Raw genomic sequence first — 14365 nt, forward strand, 5'->3', positions numbered from 1 at the left:
GGCAGGAGACTTGCTTGAGCCCAGGAGTTGGAGGTTGCTGTGAACTGTGATGCCACAGTACTTTACCCAGGGGGATCGCTTGAGGCTCTGTCTCAAAAAAAAAAAAGAAAAGAAAAGAAAGAATGACCTTTCATTTGAAAGTCATGGCATTGGGGAGGTGGGACTGTAGATGACTTTGCTTTTTCCAGGTATGTCTGTTCTATAAATAACTTCAAAAAGTGGTCAGTGAGTGGGACTTGACAAATTCCATTTTCCAGTTAAGTTGACAATCTTTGTGCCTATTTCATTAAAATTGGACCTTTGGTATGAAAAGATTAAAGTGAATAGTGTTTAGGCCAATCCCAAATTAGTTTTGTTGTTGTTGTTCACAAACCACCCTGATTCTTTCACAGAATTAAAGATGAAATTGATAATGGAGGTGAAAATACCTTAAAACTCTTCAGTATTGACCCATGAATATATGCTGTTTAAGTGATAGTTGATTTAAACAATATTTGTTTCATTTGTCTAAGGAATATTATCTTTGCACAAAGAAGAGAAGTGAATCATACTTGGAAATGGTAGCTGTACTACAGGAACTAATGTTCTCCAGCACAGATGGAAATTGGTGGTTCTGGTCTAGAACTCAAGCTTGTTTTGTAGGAAAGAAGCTTATTTTCATTAAAGAATTACTGTTCCAAAAATGTTTTATCTCTGTTCCTGAGACACTGGCATGTTTATAGACTAGGTTGGAACTTTTGATTTACACAGAACTGTGCTAAAAGTGTGATCAGAAGTTCCTGCAAATTTGGATTCTGGGCTTTCTTCTTTACAATGTTATTTCTTCCACATATGCCAGAATAAGGTACTATAAATCCAGCGTAGGGAACATACTCTTTTTTAAAAATTTTATTTATTATGGGAATATATTCTTCATCTTTATTTGAACAGGAAACTCCTCCACCATATAATATGTAATACATTGAGGGGTGTTTTTCTACTAGTGTCATGATTTCGCCAGTCCCTCAGTCCTTCAGTCAAAAAGGGTGGTTTGGAGCACCAGAACCATCTGTGGGGTTAAGCACAACTGGCATGATATTTTTCAAGAATGAACTCATTTTTAGCCCCAACCGTAACCCTAATCCTTGCCCTAACTCCTAATCCTAAACCTTACCCTCATCCTAACACACTAACCTTGTCTATAGCTACTTCTAAAAAGAAAATAAAAGAATGAATTTGTTTTTAGTGAGGCCTATTTAACATTATAGCCAGTAGTAATAACAGCTATCATTTCCCAAGTGCTTAACATACATCATCTCTTTTAATCCTCACAGCTGTAAAGTAAGTTGTATATCTTTTTACAGAATAAGAAACCAAGGCTGAGAAGTTAAGTAGTTTGCTCAAGGTCATGCAGCTAGTAGAAATCAGCTCCAAGTCACACATCCCATGCTGTCTTGTCCATAATGTCCATGCTGTTGTCATCATTGTCTCTGGGTTCAAAAGATCTTTGTAAAGTATTGCAGTTGGTAAAAGGGAAACGCAAATTTAGTTGCCCCTGAGTAGTTAAGGAGAGTTGAGAAGATACTCATTTTAGTCTTTACTAAATACTAAAAATGACCTTTTCATTGTTTGCATTCAATTAAAATGTAAAATTCACCAATATATATTGCTGCATTTGCCATTCAGTAGTGAAGGAGGAGATTTCCAAGGACTACACACATTTTGAAAATGGCATTTTAAGAAAAAATATCTATAATAAATTAAAAGAGTTGGGTAAGTGGTGCATGAGATTATCTTCTTTACTTTTGTATATATTTGAATTTTTCATGATAAATGTCTTTTCAATAAATTGAATTCCTAGGATTAAATCTAAGAAAACATGGGGGGGAAATCCCCCTTAATTCAGGTTTATTAAAATAAAATTTATATAAAATTCACCTCTTGGCTGAGTGCCTATAGCTCAGTGAGTAGGGCCCTGGCCACATACGCTGAGGCTGGTGGGTTCATACTCAGCCCAGGCCAGCTAAACAACAACTGCAACAAGAAATAGCAATTGTGATGGGCGCCTGTAGTCCCAGCTACTTGGGAGGGTGAGGCAAGGGAATCGCTTAAACTCAGGAATTTGAGGTTTCTCTGAGCTGTGACACCGCAGCACTCTACTGAGGGCGACATAGTGAGATTCTGTCTAAAAAAAAAAAAAAGATTCACCTCTTTATTAGGTATGTACCATTTTATTTATGTGGGCAAACACAGTCATGTAGTCGTCACCACTGTCAGCACATAGAACATTTCAGTGGAACTATCAATGTGTAAACTTCCTTAACTGGAAAGATTAGAACTTAGTATAGGTTAGTTCTTAATGTACATTTAAAAATTATTAATATTTGAGTGAAATAGAAACCTTTCATATGAGGTGGTGCCTGTGGCTCAAGGAGTAGGGCGCCAGCCCCAAATACCGGAGGTGGTGGGTTCAAGCCCAGCCCGGCCAAAACTGCAAAAAAAAAAAAAAAAAAACCTTTCATATGAATGAATTACTGTTGTTTTTCATACTAATGTGACCTCCAGGTGGCGCAGTGACACCAAATGTACTACCTGGTTTTGTGAGCTTAGAGCAGAACTCCAGTCAAGTCCAATAGAGTTTTTAAAAAAATAGTAACACTCCAGGATTTATTAGTATTTAAGATAACAAAGACTAAATCAGAGCCTTGTTTACTAACTAATGTGATAGTACAGATTGAGTGTTCCTTATCTGAAATGCTTGGGACCGTCACGTTTGGGAATATTTGCATATATGTATAACAAGCTATCATGAGAGTGGGGAACCAGTCTAAACATGAAATTAATTTTGTGCATGAAACAATGTTTTGACTATCTTTTGACTGTACCCTATCACATGAGAGTCAGGTGTGAAATTTTCTGCTTGTGATGTCAAATTGCTGGTCAAGTAGTTACAGATTTTGGAGCATTTAGGATTTTACATTTTTAGACTAGGAATTTTCAATCTATAATCCATTTATAAGAAAGAAAAAACTAGTATCCACAGGGTTTGGGTGAGGAAGGATACCAGTATGAAAATGTTCTCATAGAATTTAAAGTAGAAATTGTCAAGTATAATCTTGAACAGACTTCATTGAGATGAGTAATAGCTACCAGATATATTATTCTCCTATACTCTTCTAAGGCATAGAAAATTTAGTCACATGATTTCATGAGTTCAGGTTTTATAAAATAATATGAATCCAGGTAATCCTTTTCCTAGATCACAGGAAGGAAGACATTGTTTGGGCCTTTGTTAACTTAAAGATGACAGAAGTAATCACTGTTTTCAAAAGATACAATCTTTTATAAATGAGTTTTGACTGTAAAGAATTATTGGCTTAGTTGTTCATTAAGTAAGAACCCTCAGGCCTGGCCCAGTGGCTCATGCCTGTAATCCTACCACTCTGGGAGGCCAGGTGGGTAGGCCAGGTGCTTGAGTTCAGGAGTTTGAGACCAACCTGAACAAGAGCAAGACCTCATCTCTACTAAAAATAGAAAAACTGAGGCAAGAGGCTCTCTTGAGCCCAGAAGTTTGAGGTTGCTGTGAGCTGTAATGCGATGGTACTCTGCCCAGGGCAACAGAGTAAGACTGTCTCAAAATAAAAAAAAAATATATATATATATAAAAACCCTCATGGAGGGATGTGAGATGGCAATGCTAGAAAAAAAAAAAAGAATGTCTTTCAGAGATATAAATTATCTTCTCTAGTTTTTCTAGGAACTCTTAATTTATCACCCGTCTGCCAAACAAAAACCCATGGGGAGTATTTGGGAAGAAGCTTTTTGGTTTTTGTTTTGTTGTAATTTTTATTTTTTTTGAGACAGAGTCTCAAGTTGTTGTCCTGGGTAGAGTGCCGTGGCACCCTAGCTCACAGCAAACTCAGACTCAGACTCAAGCAGTCCTCTTGCTTCAGTTTTCCTATTTTTAATAAAGATGGGGTCTTGCTTTAGCTCAGGCTGGTCTTTGAACTCATGAGCTCAGGTAATCCATCCACCTCAGCCTCCCAGAGTGTGAGTCACCACCCCTGGCCTGGGGAGAAGGTTTTAACAGAAGGCCAGAGGTTGGTTCAAAGGAAATAGCAGATAGGCAAGTTACCAAATCAGCAGACTCTCTAGATAGTAATTTCACACAGGGCTTTCCCAGGTGGTGCCCACATTACCAGGACTCTTGTTACTCATAAAGTAAGTAATGCTAAGGGAAAATTGTTCGTTAAACTGTGAGTTTATAAGAAATTTGGACAAGTCAGCCTTAAGATATTACTTTGTGTCTCACTCTTGAATCATAGGCTTATTATGGAATTTGGAAATGTGTTAGCTTCTAAGACCCTGACCAGAAGTAGGAGCAGACATCTCTGTCTTTCAAAATAAATGATCTTATTTTTAGGAAAAAATAATCTCCCTCCTGCCTCACCCCTTACCAAAAGTTAATGCTATAGTGACAAATAGAGTACCTGGTGTCCCCACCTGTCCACTAGGGACTCCTTCCCAAAGTAACCATTGCTAATGATTTGTTGTGTTTGCTTCGAGACATATTTTATACTTACTGTATATAAAACTTCATTTAAAAGGACTATTCTGCACCCTTTAAAATGACTTTTTTTTGAGGCAAAGTCTTACTCTGTCCCCCTGGGTAAGAATGCTGTGGTGTCATCATATCTCACAGCAACTTAAAACTCTTGGGCTCTTGCCTCAGCTTCCCAAGTAGCTGGGCCTACAGATGCCCGCCACAATGCCCAGCTAATTTTTTGTTTCTAGTAGTCATAGGGTCTTGCTCTTAGGCTGGTCTCAAATTATTCCTGAGTTCAAGCAATGCCTGCCTTCGCCTCCCAGAGTGTTATTTTTATTTTTTTAGACACAGAGTCTCACTTTATCGCCCTCAGTAGAATGCTGTGGCATCACAACTCAGCAACCTCCAACTCTTGGGCTTAAGCGATTGTCTTTGCCTCGGCCACCCAAGTAGCTGGGACTGCAGGCGCCCGCCACAATGCCCAGCTATATTTTGGTTGTAGTCATCATTGTTTGGCAGGCCCAGGTTCTAACGTGCCAACTCCGGTGTATGTGGCTGGCACCCTAGCCGCCGAGCTACAGGCACCAAGCCCAAATGATGAATATTTTAAAATGTTTTTATCATTCCTTTTTAAGAGATAGGCTCTTGCTGTGTTGAGCAGGCTAGAGTGCAGTGGCTATTCACAAGGGCTGTCACGGCACACTATAGCCTCAACCTCCTGGCTGAAGCAATCCTGTCGTAGCTTCTGGGGGTAGCTCAGCCTCTAGGTGTGTGCCAGCACACCTGGTTAAAATGGTAGATCTTAACCATCATTTGTATCCATATAAAATGGACCCATATTTGACCCACTTTGTGCTTTTTTTGAGTGGACAGAAATGTATTTTTAAGACACTTCAGTGTTCTCTTCATAAGGCACCTTTATCATCACAGTAACTGCTTTTGGATACTCTGCTTCTTACCATATTTGTTTGTGGCTGTCTGGGCTATTGATCTTTGTATTTTTTAAAGTTTGGAGGAAAGAGCAGGTATTTGAATCACACAGATTGTAGTCCTTTTGCAGGCTGTACCAGCTATGAGATTGTAGGGAGCAACTCACCCTTTCTGAGCTTCAACACCCTTATCTTATAAAGTGGGAAGGATACATCACAGTCATTGGCACTCAGTGAGTGTCAGTTATCCCATCCTTTCTCCTTTATGGAAACGTACTATAATTTTAGTTTTGGTACCTATAAGGAAAGCATTTTAGGAACTTCATGATTTTTATACCAGTTAAATCTACCCACTCCTACAAATCTCTCTGTTTTTTTTTTCTTTTGATAAGAATGAAGCCAAGGAAAATTAAAGAAGACGATGCTCCAAGAACAATAGCTTGCCCTCATAAAGTAAGTAATGCTAGGGGGAAAGTGTTCATTAAACCATTAGTGAAGTTTTAGAGAGTTTATAAGAAATTTGGACACATCAGCCTTAAGATACTGCTTTGTGTCTCACTCTTAGATCATAGACTTATTATGGAATTTGGAAATTATTTCGGATGTTGCTAGAGTAAGCCAAATGATAGACTTCATAATTTCCTTCACAATTTTTTTTATATACTTAACCCTGTTAATTGTGCATTATTATTGTGGTACTTAATTGTTTTCAAATGTAGGTAGTCTTTACAGTAAAAAGGTAACCTGAAAAGTACTTTGTGGTATTTGGTGGGGTTTATTTTCAGGCTTACTTGGATATAAAACTATCAGAAAAATGAAGTATCGTGTAGGTACAGAGAAACAAAACGGGAGAAATTATGAATGGAAAAGATAATTTTAAAAAATCAACTATTGGAGAAGGATGAATTTAGTTTCTTGATACTGCCCCAGAATGACTATGCGTTCACAAAGTTCTTTGTGTTCTTTTTTAATGCTTTTAATGTAGAGATTTTGAAAAGTAGTGATTTCTCCTAGGGCCAAAGATAAGCGTTTGAAAACAGTTAAGCCTTAAGTGCCTGTCATCTCTTTAGCTTCTCCTGTATACTACTTTAAAAATTTTAAGTTTTCTTTGACTTCTAATTGACACATAAGAACTGTACACTTTTATGGGGTAAAGTGTGATTTTTGATGCATGTATATATTGTATACCAATTAAATATTTTAAAATTCCATTTTCTAAATGGGAACTCAACCTAGAGGTCAAGGTGAAAAAACTGTGGCTCCCCATCGTGCCTGTGAAGCTGTCCAGTGGTGATTTTTGTGCTGTCCTTCTGTCATGCTGTCTTATCATTTCCCCCATTCACCCCATTATTGGGCAACAACTGCAGAAGAAATTGTTAAGGATATGCTTCTCTCGAGCACCACACATCCATCTGCCTTCCCCCCCTTGCACTGGTATCAATTTGCCTGCTTCTTCCTTTTCCTAGTGTCTCACAAAATAAATTTCTTCTGTAGTTGCCATTCCTTGGAGACCCTCTTGCTTCTTTCTCTGTCAAGAAGGGGAAAGAGGCAAAGAGAGAAGAGGGAACAGTAGGCGATGGAGAATGACAGCCCATTGTTGCAGCACAGAATATGGGGCCCACCAAAGGTAGTGGTGGACTACCGTCATTTTAACTCCATTTATTTATCAGTGCTTCTGTTACTTCATTTTGGGGGACATAGTTGGGTGAGGTGGCTGTGGTGTAGCTGGAAGCCAGGGTGTTGGGTTCTACTCCCAGTTTGGCTACTACTAGTAGTGTGACCTTGGGCAAGTCTACTTAAAGACATCTCTAAGCCTCAGTTTCCTCATCTGTAAAACAAGGGTTTGCATTAAATGATAATACTTTTCCACTGTCTGTTTTTGTCTTAGATTATTAAATGTTCTATTGTAATACTAAGTAAAATTTAAATGGGTTGGAGGTGGGGAGGTTGTTTTGTTTAAATAAGTCAGTAAAGGCTATTAAGTGATTGAATCCTTTCTGACAGTTTGCATTGTGAACCACTAAGCTTCTTTCTCTGTTTTAAGGGCTGCACAAAGATGTTCAGGGATAACTCTGCCATGAGAAAACATCTGCACACCCACGGTCCCAGAGTCCACGTCTGTGCAGAATGTGGCAAAGCTTTTGTTGAGAGCTCAAAACTAAAACGACACCAACTGGTTCATACTGGAGAGAAGCCCTTTCAGGTAGAGCCAGTCCCTTCTCCCCTTTGCACTGACCTTGCCCTTCTAAACACAGCAGGTATAGGCAATTTGAGAACACAGGAGGTGCCAGCCCAGAGAGTCGGGGTCTTATAATTGCTCCTTAATGAAAAATAGACATGATCTCCTGCTGAGTCACAAAGAAAGGTTTCCCAGCCTCTTGACCTCCTTAAAGTATAATCCATGGTACTAGATACAGAATGTATTAGTGTTTGTAGAGCACACTTTATGGCAAGTAGAAAAACAGGAGCACACTTAAATCTAAATTTCTAATGCAGTTAACTATAGGATTGAAGCATACTGGATTATTAATTGTTAGAAATTTATCTCATTTTAAGAAGCATATCATGGGTGGCGCTGTGGCTCAGAGGAATAAGGCACCAGCCCCACATGCCAGAGGTGGCAGGTTCAAACCCAGCCCCAGCCAAAAAAACTGCAAAAAAAAAAAAAAAAGCAGCAGCACATCATTAGGTTCTCTTTGGAACCTGCTTAATCGTTTGTGTTTTACTAGGGACTTAAACTGATATTTAGGATAATTCTTGCTGTTTTCCCATTGTGTTTAAAAGATTCAGGAGATGGCTGGTTTGATGGCTCACGCCTATAATCCTAGCACTCTGGGAAGCCAAGGAACGTGGATTGCTTGAGCTCAGGAGTTTGAGATCAGTCTGAACAAGAGCAAGATCCCATCTCTACAAAAAATAGAAAAAATAGCTGGGCATTGTGGCAGGTGCCTGTAGTCCCAGTTACTGGGGAGGCTGAGGCAAGAGGATTACTTAAGCCTATGAATTTCAGATTGCTGTGAGCTATGTGATGCCACAGTACTCTACCCAGGACGACAGAGTGAAACTCTCTCAAAAAAATAAAATAAATAATAAAAGATTCAGGAGGGCTATCCATGGATTTTAGGGGTTGTCCAACATGGCAGAGTCAAGAGATCCCTGGCCACTAATTCTAGACTATATCTAGAAAGTTTGCTACGGGCAGGGAGCCAAAGTGTTTGGTACTGACTCTCTGGGGTCTGGTCAGAGTTTCTGCATGGGTTGATCTCTGGTCTTTCCTCAACAGTGCACATTCGAAGGCTGTGGGAAACGCTTTTCACTGGACTTCAATTTGCGCACACATGTGCGAATCCATACCGGAGACAGGCCCTATGTGTGCCCCTTCGATGGTTGTAATAAGAAGTTTGCTCAGTCAACTAACCTGAAATCTCACATCTTAACACATGCTAAGGCCAAAAACAACCAGTGAAAAGAAGAGAGAGAAGACCCTTCTTGACCACGGGAAGCATCTTCCAGGAGTGTAATTGGGAATAAATATGCCTCTCCTTTGTATATTATTTCTAGGAAGAATTTTAAAAATGAATCCTACACACCTAAGGGACATGTTTTGATAAAGTAGTAAAAATTAAAAAAAAAACTTTAATAAGATGACATTGCTAAGATGCTCTATCTTGCTCTGTAATCTCGTTTCAAAAACACGGTGTTTTTGTAAAGTGTGGTCCCAACAGGAGGACAATTCATGAACTTCGCATCAAAAGACAATTCTTTATACAACAGTGCTAAAAATGGGACTTCTTTTCACATTCTTATAAATATGAAGCTCACCTGTTGCTTACAATTTTTTTAATTTTGTATTTTCCAAGTGTGCATATTGTACACTTTTTGGGAATATGCTTAGTAATGCTATGTGTGATTTTTCTGGAGGTTGATAACTTTGCTTGCAGTAGATTTTCTTTAAAAGAATGGGCAGTTACATGCATACTTCAAAAGTATTTTCCTGTAAAAAAAAGTTATATAGGTTTTGTTTGCTATCTTAATTTTGGTTGTATTCTTTGATGTTAACACATTTTGTATAATTGTATCGTATAGCTGTATTGAATCATGTAGTATCAAATATTAGATGTGATTTAATAGTGTTAATCAATTTAAACCCATTTTAGTCACTTTTTTTTTCCAAAAAATACTGCCAGATGCTGATGTTCAGTGTAATTTCTTTGCCTGTTCAGTTACAGAAAGTGGTGCTCAGTTGTAGAATGTATTGTACCTTTTAACACCTGATGTGTACATCTCATGTAACAGAAAGGGCAACAATAAAATAGCAATCCTAAAGAAAGAATATGGCAGAAAAAGATCTGTAAGCACAGTCTTATTTTCTTTGGTTGTCCAGAATACTTATAATTCTTGAGCCTCCCAGAAATTGGAAGCTAAATAAAGCAACTCAAGTTTCCTTTATTTTGCACTCAATTACAGTGATTTGTGATTAAAGCGATGCATGAATATTTTAATATTTCCTATCTGTCCTGAATTCTGAAAGTGAATAAGTAACAGGCATCCCGAGTTAAGGAGCTACCTCAGAGTACCCCATACCAGGCCATTGGTGGTAGGATGTGATTTTAACCTGCTCCTACAAGTGCGTGAGTGAAGCATCTGTGTCTTGGCCTGAGTGCCTCCCAAGGTAAGGTGCTAGCTGGCAATGGGGGAGCACAGAAGGAAGACCAGACCTTTCCATCACCTGGGCTTCCTTCAGAGGGAGCTCCAGGGGTCCTTAGCTTGTTTAGCAAGAAATGATTACAGTTGTTGGTTATTTGGTTTCAGAGCCTTTGTTCCTCCATCTAGTGGAGACCTTATTAAATGCCAAGCAAATATGGCAGTTGAGCGCCAGTAGCTTAATTTCATGCTTCTAAATGGATACTGGGTACAGATTTGGGAAGGTGATTAGATTATTAGGAAGCTGTGCTCAATGAGTACTTTATTTATCATATTGTGACCTCTTAAATATACGATTATAATTTTGGGCTTTACTTAGGGTCAAATATCAGACTTATTGACTATTTTATAAATTGCCATGATACAACAAAATTCCATTCATTGATTTAAAATGCAAACATGTTAAGTGTCTTATGTGCTGTGTATGCTTGACTCCGCAAGGTAAATGACAAACTACTAATGTCAGATTTATTTACAAAATGGCCAGAACACCATCAGCTCAGACAGGTAGCCTGATCTCTTTCAGCTTCTCCATTGGTACAGGTGGATGGGTGACCTAATAACAGTGACCCTGCGGCTCTATGGAATTTTGAAGTGCCTTTTGAATCATGAATGAAAAATACAACTTGAGGCTCTTTTTCTATTCGTCCAGAATCTGTTGTCCATTAGTAGTTTGATGGAACTGAGTTAATCAGAAGACCATAGGTATTCTTTGCATATGCCAGGCTTTGCTATATCTGGCAGTCAGGAGAGGTAAGCCCATGGTAGAGGTCCCCTTCACAGACATATGCCCTAATGAGAACATGGGATTATCTGACAAGACTTGGGCAAAGGATTCCCTTCCCACTGTCAGGTTGAGCGGTTTGGGTGTGGCTGTACTGAAATACTATTCCAGTTTGTTCTTGTATCAGATACAGAGCCGCATTGCCCTCTTGCCCAGCATTAAGCTGCACTGATGCCTGGCACTATTCTCAGGACTTTGCCCAAGGGCCCACAGCAGAGCATACCTGTGCTGTGAGAAGTACTGCCAGCAGCCTGGGAGCCATGCCATGACTTGCAGGAGCCAGGCTCCTGGTGGAAGGAGGCCCCTCTTCCTCTGTGCCTTGATCCCTTGGGGGATGCCTTTGGTCATCTCTTCTGTCCCTTTGTGTCTCTGAGTGGAATAGCCATTACTCCCCTGGACTCTTTCTCTGTTCACATGTCTTCTCAGTCTGCAGAGTTAACTTCATTTCTTGTTCACATAGCACTCTGAATTTCCATTAGTTAGTGTAGGAAACTAATAAATGAGCAACACTATAAAAAGTAGAGGTAGTTTTCACTGGGGGTTAGCTTAAACCCATTTGCTTGTGTTCAGAATTTATAATTTTGCTAAAGATATAATTTACTAAAATTTGAAATGTTCTAACAGTTCTTTGTCTTGAGGATTAATCTAATTTATAAGTAAGACTAATAGACATATTTTCTTACATCTGAAGCAGAAATAAATGCATGTTTCTAGCATATGTAATATAATAACTCCAGAGGATAAGTTTACACTTAACAAGATGTTGTTTTCTATTTTTGAATCCATTATTTCCGCCCTTTTTGGTAGTGAGGTTAGGAAGGGGGAACAAAAAATTTGTATAAGGAACTGTCACCCCAAAGTGACATTTATTTTCCAGAACTCATGCTTTTGGTTTTATATGGTGTTTATGTGCTTTGCCCAGACTCAAGACCTGAAGGTCTGGGGAAAATCAAGATTTTTTTCTGTTTGGTTTAATGTACAAGTTCTTCTAAATGTCCTTTATTTTGCTAAATAAGACCTCTTAGTGAACAGTTTGGCATTGCCTGCCCATGTTTCTAAGCAGAGTTCAAGTTTATTTCCTTACAAATAGGTGAGTCACTTCAGTAAGCAAGAAACCTACCCGTCAAGTTGCTTGAGCGTTCTTAACATGGGTTTGTTGCTCCCATATCAGTTGTTTGCACTTTGCACTCTGCCTGGCAAAACCCACTTACTTTACTGTGTCTCACATCTCAGACCTGAATTTGTGGAACAGGGGAACCAAATTTTAATAAGTTTTTTAAATTAGAAACTAATAATTCCATCAACCTCCATCCCCACTACAGGCAGAGAGAAGTGATCACTTCCTTTGTCTGTGACTGCTGTGTAATTTGCAATCAGCGTGGCTTAAGATGTCCATATTAAATCTGTAAGTTACTTCTATTTTCTTGACATCTAACCGCCACTAGAAGCAAAGATCCCTGAAAAACAGTATGAACTGAAGCTGTTCACAGTTGTGTTCTTGGTGGCATCCCTGTGCCATGAGGCCTTCTCTCCTGGCCTGCCTCAGCTCCTTGACTATCACTGGACTGCCTTAGACTTCTGGCCATAGAGGACATTTGTGTCCTTTGCCCCAGCTTCCTTAACATTTGTGTGATTGTAGTGCTGCTGCAGAATTCAGGCCCAGAAGATCTTGCAGGTACATCCCACCCAAACTTTTAATCTTGAGGTGGGGAAGAATCTGAAACTACAGCTGTACTTGGACTTCCGGTCATGCACTTCATAGCCTGCTCTTTGACTTTACAGAAGGGATCCCATGCCTTCTGAATCAACTCTTACCTGTGCAACAGCATTTGACTGGCTGCTGGCTAGGTGTCATTTCACTTTAAATTAGAAACCTTTGGTTTATCTTGTTAACTGCTCAGATTGGGTTCAGATTCCCTGGTTACCTGAAGGTGGTTTAAGTATAGGCCCCTCAGACGTAGCATCAGTTAGAAGAGGGGCCAGCCTTGCCCACAGAAAGATACAGGGCTAAGAGGCTTTCTGGCACCTGCCCTAGGCCTGAGTGGTCAGTATGGTGCTAGAGAGGATCTTTAAGCTGGGACTGGTTGGAGACTTGGTGAAGAAGGGATGGGTGGTATGTTGGTGAAGCGCTCCTTAGAAAAGCTGGAGGGGAATGTTGAAGTTGTACATTGGTATGTGGTCAGCAGGCAAATAAAACCTCCCACAAACTGGGTGCAAGAAGGCATGAGCTGCCAAATGGAGGGCTCTGACTATGCTGGGCAACCCAGCCGGCCCTGATGGTTCTAGTTAGTATTCTGGGAGTCTGCAGAGGGTGAGTGTGGTGGTATCTCATTCATCTGAAGCACAAAGTGGCAAGTTTGAGTAAATTGATTGCTCTTCATCAGACAGCCACTGTAAAGCATTGGGATATTGCTGTGGTCTGTTCTGTTTACTGCATACATTGTGGAGGGGAAAAGGGCCTCCAAACAGGAAAACCTTTCCTTCTCCAATATCCAGACCTGTTAATGAGGCTCTGTTATCTACAGGTGATGAGAAAAATTATGTTTTTATTCACTTTCTGATAACTCCTATAGGCCCTGGCTCAAGGACTTAGCATTGTGTCTCATGTACATCTTTTTTCTTAAGTGTTCTTCGCCATTTCTGGAATTGTCCTTGGTTTTTCCTTAGCTCATAGGTCATAGACACAAATATTATAGTATTTAAGGCATCCGCATCAAGCGTCAGATGGCTTTGCATCCGGAAAAACATTGATAACTCAGTTTGAAGCACCAAGCATGTATAACATGGCTCTATAAAATATAATAAATGCATAATGTTAAGCTTTTTAATGCCTGTGGTTCTTTGTTCCTCACTCCTCTAAGCCACCTGTTTTGTTGGCCTTCATTACTTGTTAAACCCAGCAATAAGCTTGCCTGGTCTGAGGGTACCTAAACTGACCATAGGGAGATCCTTGTGGCTTTCCTTCTCACACAGGAATGGAAACTCTCAGGATTTAGATTTAGTTCCATACCTGCAAGAAATGCTTTCTTAACCTTCCAGCTCCAAGATGGACTAGTAAGCCAGAAAGAGTTTTAAGGAGAACCTCACTTTTCAGAAAGCGCAGCTCAAATGAAATTCTCAGGCAGCTGAGCCTGTGATCTGCGTCAGCCCCAGAAGCTCCAGAGCCAAAAAGAAAAGCTTACTGGGACTCTCATAAGAACTAGATGATATACAGGGTGTCTGAAAAGTTGCCCATATAGTTGCCATACCTAGGGAAAATGGGAAATTTTAGCTAAATGTACCTTTCTTTACAAAATACTCGTTATATTCTCTACATGTTGGCCACCTCTTTATGAAATTTTATAATGAATATTTTGTCAAGAAAGATACATTTAGCAACAATTTCCCATTTTCCTTATATATGGAGACTTAGGACACCTTGTA

General features: G+C 39.5%; 1 protein-coding gene across 1 annotated transcript in view; it reads left to right on the forward strand.

Moving 5' to 3' along the window:
- YY1 (YY1 transcription factor) overlaps positions 1-13766 on the forward strand; it is a 21668-nt gene extending 7902 nt beyond the window's left edge. Inside the window, exons 3-5 of the mRNA XM_012803413.2 lie at positions 5847-5907; positions 7499-7657; positions 8738-13766. Of these exons, the coding sequence (XP_012658867.2) occupies positions 5847-5907; positions 7499-7657; positions 8738-8920 (403 nt within the window). The 3' untranslated portion in view covers positions 8921-13766. The remainder of the gene's footprint in view (positions 1-5846; positions 5908-7498; positions 7658-8737) is intronic.
- The last annotated feature ends 599 nt before the right edge of the window (positions 13767-14365 follow it).

The sequence above is a fragment of the Otolemur garnettii genome, unplaced genomic scaffold (genome assembly GCF_000181295.1).
Source record: "Otolemur garnettii isolate 467f Iridium unplaced genomic scaffold, OtoGar3 scaffold00020, whole genome shotgun sequence".
NCBI lineage: Eukaryota > Metazoa > Chordata > Mammalia > Primates > Galagidae > Otolemur > Otolemur garnettii.